This window comes from Sinocyclocheilus grahami, unplaced genomic scaffold, assembly GCF_001515645.1.
Source record: "Sinocyclocheilus grahami isolate Dianchi unplaced genomic scaffold, SAMN03320097.WGS_v1.1 scaffold142.1, whole genome shotgun sequence".
Lineage (NCBI taxonomy): Eukaryota > Metazoa > Chordata > Actinopteri > Cypriniformes > Cyprinidae > Sinocyclocheilus > Sinocyclocheilus grahami.
Window position 1 is genome coordinate 183,092 of NW_015505321.1, and position 6,609 is coordinate 189,700.

Sequence of the window (6,609 nt, forward strand, 5' to 3'; positions counted from 1 at the left end):
GTGTGTGTGTGTGTGTGAGAGAGAGAGAGTGTGTGTGTGTGTGTGTGTGTGTGTGTGTGTGTGTGTGTGTGACTCTGGACCACAAAACCAGTCATAACCACACCTTTAAAGTTGTCCAAATGAAGTTCTTAGCAATGCATATTACTAATCAAAAATAAAATTTAGATATTTTTCAGTAGGAAATGTACAAAATATCTTCATGGAACATGATCTTTACTTAATATCCGAATGATTTTTGGCATAAAAGAAAGATGTATAATTTTGACCCATACAATGTATTGTTGGCTATTGCTACAAATATACCCCAGCGACTTAACACTGCTTTTGTGCTGCAGAGTCACACACACATAAATATACTTTAAGCAGCAATATTTACATATACATCACAGTTGAAGCAGTTCTGAATACACCACTGTGAATAATTGCAGTTTAGATGTGGAAGAAACGATGTGGAACATTGCACAAAACAGGCGTTTCATTCAGTGTTTATTTGTTATTGCAACAGCCCTGGGATATGTGCTGTTTTTCAGTCTTATGCTTTTATTGTCCTGTACCGCCTTCCTGAGGGTCACAGTTGAAACAGATGATGTGCTGGATGGGATGAGTCTTTCAGAATGCTGTGCTGTATTGATAACCCTCTGAAGCGCTGGAATGCAGATGCTGCTGATGCTGAGGTGTTGTTGTGTTGATTCAGACAGCGGTCTGGAGGTGTTAGCGGTCCAGCGCGTGTCTAAAGCTCAGGCGTGGCAGCGCTCCGGTCGAGCCGGGAGAGAAGACGCCGGCTCATGTTACCGTCTCTACACTGAAGAGGAGTTTGACAACCTCGCCAACATGACCGTACCCGAGATACAGAGGTACGGCCCACACGCCGTCTGCAGAGGTGTTATGATAGATCGTATGAGACTGATATATATAGCTGTTCACACAAGATGGGTTCTTGCATTTCATCTGCATGTTTTTTCTTTTTTAAAAGTGGGGGAAAAAAAGGAAACAAACGAGTATTTTCTTAAAATACATACTTTATTAAAAATAGTATATTTGTGACCCTGGACCACAAAACCAGTCTTAAGTGTGAATAAATATCTTTCCATTGATGTATGGTTTGTTAGGATCGGACAATATTTGAAAATCTGGAATCTGAGGGTGCAAAAAAATCTAAATATTGAGAAAATCATCTTTAAAGTTGTTCAAATGAAGTTCTTAGCAATGCATATTACTAATCAAACATTAAGTTTTGATATATTTACGGTAGGAAGTTTACAGAATATCTTCATGGAACATGATCTTTACTTAATATCCTAATGATTTTTGGCATAAAAGAGAAATGTATAATTGTGACTCATACAATGTATTGTTGGCTATTGCTACAAATATCCCCCAGCGACTTAACACTGCTTTTGTGCTGCAGGGTCATATTTATTTTTTTAAAAGATACTTTCTTTAAAAAAATTATACTTATTTTTTCTTATATCTATAATAAAACTATTTATTTTCTTTCTTTATGTTCTTTAATTTATTTTCCCATTTTCTCAGAAAAATTTGACATTAAAGATACAGCTTTTTAATAATGATACTTATTTTCTTTAAAAAAAATTATACTGTTTTTCAAGATTTTACAATACTATTTTTAAGGTTGTTTTAAAACATTTTGGTTTTACTTGAGCTAGAAAACTATTTATTTTCTTTAAAAATAAAATTTTTAAAAAAAGACTTATTTGAAAAAATGCTTAATTTCTTAAAGCAATACTTGTAAAAAAAAAAATAAATAAATAAAAAAAAAGATGCTTATTTTAAATTATTTTCTTGATGCCATATTTTTAAATTATGTATTTTTTTTCTTAAAATTATACTTTTTCAAGTTTTTACAATTTTGTTTTTAAGATGGTTTAAAACCATTTTGGCAAAAAAAATACTTATTTTGTTAAATATACGTATACTTATTGATTATATTAAAAAGCAAAACATTAATACTTATTTTGTCAGAAAAAGTATGCTTATTTTCTTTACAAAACAATACTTGCTTTCTTACAAAAAAAGCCTAATTTAAAAGATGCTATTGTTTTAAATTATGCTTCTTTTACAACATTTTTTTAATGTGGTGTTTAAAAACAGTGTATTGTGTTTGTGTATGGAGACATTGCAGTTCATTCTGTTTCATCTGTCTGTGTTTGAGTGCAAGAACAGCGCTTTAGCCAGACAGATGCAAGCTAGCGTGAGTTTTGTGAAGCTGTACTTTCACACTGATGATCTCTCTCTCTCTGCAGGTGTAATCTGGCCAGTGTTATTCTGCAGCTGCTCGCTCTGGGCGTTCCTGATGTCCTCAACTTTGACTTTATGTCCAAACCGTCCCCTGGTGAGACTGTATTCTGTATGCCTGTTTAATACACAGGTTTATTTAATAGTAGGTGGCGCTGTGCAGTGTTGTGTTCTGAGCTAACACGTCTCGTGTGTGTAGAGTCGCTGCGGACGGCTGTGGAGCAGCTGTGTATCCTCGGCGCTGTCGATAGAAAAGACGATCAGGTGTCTTTAACGCCGCTGGGCAAGAAAATGGCCTGCTTCCCTCTAGAGCCTCGCTTCTCCAAAGTAAGAGAGACTATAGAAATACAGATGGCTTCAATTTAAAACGTTTGGGTGTGGAACGTAAGCAAGCCATTCTAAAAGCAACAAATACCACAGTGGCCAGGGCAAAAAGTTGAGCTTTATTGTACAGGTAAAATAACATGACCAGAGTTGTGACTCTGGAGCACAAAAGCAGTGTTAAGTCACTGGGGGATATTTGTAGCAATAGCCAACAATACATTGTATGGGTCAAAATTATACATTTCTCTTTTATGCCAAAAATCATTAGGATATTAAGTAAAGATCGTGTTCCATGAAGATATTTTGTAAACTTCCTACTGTAAATATAGTAAAACTTAATGTTTGATTAGTAATATGCATTGCTAAGAACTTCATTTGAACAACTTTAAAGATGATTTTCTCAATATTTAGATTTTTTTGCACCCTCAGATTCCAGATTTTCATATAGTTGTATCTCAGCCAAATATTGTCCTATCCTAACAAACCATACATCAATGGAAAGCTTATTTATTCTTATTTATTGAAGCTCCAGGGTCATAAATAGAAAGTTGAGATGCTATTTTTAATTAGTAGTTTGATTTAGATTTTCTTCCGTAATTTTATGTGTCATTTTTATTACTTTTAATTTCTTAGGTATGACTATATCATTTTTATTTGATTTGATAATATATAAAAATATAAATGGCTTCACAATAACATTTTTATGTCTAATAGCATTTTGTATTTTCCGTTTTCATTGTAATTTTAGTTCGTTTTTGTCATTTTATTGTGTGTTTTTATTAATTTGTATTTTATTTGATAATACATACAAGTACAAATTGCTTCTCTATAACACCTTTGTGTAAATGTTTGCATATATTTAAATTAGTTTTATATTTTCTGGTTATTGTAATTTTAGTAATTTTGATTGGGATTGTAATTGTTATTATTTTGAATTAGTTTTTATTAATTGATTAATTTTAGTTGATGTATAAAATAGAAATTGCTTTACTATAACACTTTTGTCTAACAGTATTTGCATATATATTTATGTATTTGTGTAGAGCATTACTGTGTTAGCCTTATTTTATTAATATTTTGAAAAACTTTTTATATTTTCATTTTAGTCAAAGTTTTAGTAATTTAGTTGTTTTTTGACATTGATTAGTTAGTACTTTTTACTTCGATTTTAGTTGTAGTACATCAAAACTAAATGAAAATGAGAAATGTTGACTTGACAACTAGCTGAAATAAAATATATCTTTTTAAATATATGTATTGGAATGATTTCAGTCGGTGTTTATCTGATGTGGAGCACTGAAGCTGTTGTTTTCTGGCTGTAAGTGTGCTCCTCTGCGTCTGCGCAGACTCTGCTGATCTCTCCTGATTTCTCCTGCGCTGAGGAGGTTCTGACCATCATCTCGCTCCTCTCCGTCGACTCGGTCCTCTACAATCCTCCCGCGCGCAGAGACGACGTCCTCGCCGTCCGCAAGAAGTTCATCTCCAGCGAGGGCGACCACATGACGCTCCTCAACATCTACAGGGCCTTTAAGAAAGTCAGCGGAAACAAGGTACTGACACAAACGCTGCAAAACATGGTAACATCTGTCATGTGAAATAGCTTCTTCGGGGCAGTGCTAAATGAAAAACAACATGACATTTCTATATGTTTTGATAAAATTATTAACATTTTCCAGATTCTGCAAGGTGTGTGTACACTTATGAGGACAACTGATATTAATGAAATGCATCATATTTATTGAGTTTGCATGTGAGTTTACTGTTCTGTCTCTGCTTTAGGAAATGTCTGTGTGTTGTGTTTTCACAGGACTGGTGTCGAGAGAACTTTGTGAACAGCAGGAATATGGGGCTGGTGTTGGAGGTTCGAGCTCAGCTCAGAGACATCTGCATCAAGGTACACACACACACACACTCACTCACTCACACACACACAGACACACACACAATGTGACTGATTCAAACCATTTTAATGCAGATGTTTACGCTTTTGCATGTGCATTTTTAATCTATTTGAAAATTATGGGGTTTGGAAGAAAATAGGCATTTATTTGCAAGAATAAAAAGCCAGAGAAAGTGATTTGTGCCTCTTTGTTGACACACAAGATCTTGCAGAAAGATGACTGAACATAATTTTTAAACCAGGTTATGGTCACATACAAACAAACCGATATTATTTTAGTATCATTGAGATGCCGTTACAGTTTGTATTAATATTTTGAATGTTTTTATTTTTATATTTTCATTTTAGTTAATTCTGTGATGTTTTGTTTGTTTTTTATTCAAGTTTTTTTAGTACAAGTTAAGGTGTCTGTCTATCAGTTCATGTTTATTTTTTTTTTGGTTGTAGTTTTAGTTAACTATAATCCTGATACAGGCCACTGGTCTGACTATTTAGAAGTTTGTCACGGAATGAACATATTATATTATTGTAACTATTTTTAGTTCTGGCTGTTCATAATTCCAATCCATGTGGAGGTCAGAGAGCTGAAAGTGCAGTCGTGGATATCGTGGTAAATGTATCTTCTCACTGGTTTCACATGGTGTAGCTAAAATAAAATTAGCTACTTCCACAAATGAAGGCCTTAAAAAGCTCCTAAATCAGAGAAGCATGTCTTAAATTCACAAAAGTTACATTAAATGTTGCATGCATTGCATGCATTGTTTTCTTATCTAAATATCTAAACATCCTTAAATCAAGATGCATGAGATGCAAAATGAACATTAAGTCTTGTTTGCTGAGAAACTGAACAAAATCAAATGACTTTATGCTTATTGAAAGTCATGAAAACACTATCGTGGGTTTTTTTTCTTTTGCTATTTGAGCAAATGGGAATGTAAAAATATATTTGTGGTAGGCTACTCTCCCATTCACTGCTCTCGAAGTTTACCCAACTATGACGACTGCCGCTGCTGAGACACCTGGAAATGTGAAAAAAGTCTATAAGGGAGAATCAATCAATTCTGAATAATTTATTGCTATTGTGTGCTATTGTATTGCTATAATATTTTATAATATTAAATATGTGAACCTGGAGCACAAATGATGGGGTTGGTGTTAAAGGGATAGTTCACCCAAAAATGAAAATGTGATGTTTATCTGCTTACCCCCAATGCATCCAAGATGTAGGTGACTGACACACACACGTTTGTGTTTAAATACATATTCATACACTAAATGTCCATTTAAAATGTATATACTTAGTGAATATATGTAGTTAATTTACTGTACTTAATTTAATGTGTATATGTATTTATATATATTCATATGCACACACTATATATATATATATATATATATATATATATATACAGTCGTATAATGCATGGCAATGGTAACAAAATTTATGAGAGTAAAAAAAACATGCACAGACAAATCCAAATTAAACCCTGCGGCTCGTGACGACACATTGATGTCCTAAGACACGAAACGATCGGTTTGTGCCAGAAACCCAACAGTATTTATATCATATTTGACCTCTAATACACCACTATGTCCAGCTGCTTTGTGCGCGCGCACGGCGTCCGGTGCGTGAGGTGTGTACGCGCTCTGGCGTAGTTTACACAAGCGCCGGAAGTGATCTCTCGCGCGTATACGTCACTCATTGTTTACACAGTGCACAGTCATTATAGGTACGACGGCTAATCAAAATGGTACTTACTTGCGCTTATCCGGATTGTTCAAACCGACTTAAAACTAAAAGATTACGTTCTCTCGCGTGAACTCATTCGTGAGTGGTGACTTTCCACGTATTCCCAACTTCTGAGCCTGCTCACTTGAAGTTATGGTTTATTGCTCTTCGGCTGGATATCAACAAACCCTTTAACGTAAACTATGCCAGAGCGCGTACCCCCCTCACGCACTGGATGCCGTGCGCGCGGCCAAAGACAGTTGGACACAGTGGTGTATTAGAGGTAAAATATGATATAAATACTGTTCGGCTTCTGGCACAAACCGATCGTTTCATGTCTTAGGACATCAATGTGTCGTCACAAGCCACAGGGTTTAATTTGGATTTGTCTGTGCATGTT

The 6,609-nt window shown here is 34.6% G+C and overlaps 1 protein-coding gene across 1 annotated transcript in view; it reads left to right on the forward strand.

The window, feature by feature from the left end:
• dhx33 (DEAH (Asp-Glu-Ala-His) box polypeptide 33) overlaps window positions 1-6,609 on the forward strand; it is a gene marked incomplete at its 5' end in the record, with an annotated part of 30,006 nt that overhangs the window by 9,913 nt on the left and 13,484 nt on the right. Inside the window, 5 exons of the mRNA XM_016280608.1 lie at window positions 695-854; window positions 2,265-2,353; window positions 2,456-2,583; window positions 3,927-4,130; window positions 4,388-4,474. Of these exons, the coding sequence (XP_016136094.1) occupies window positions 695-854; window positions 2,265-2,353; window positions 2,456-2,583; window positions 3,927-4,130; window positions 4,388-4,474 (668 nt within the window). The remainder of the gene's footprint in view (window positions 1-694; window positions 855-2,264; window positions 2,354-2,455; window positions 2,584-3,926; window positions 4,131-4,387; window positions 4,475-6,609) is intronic.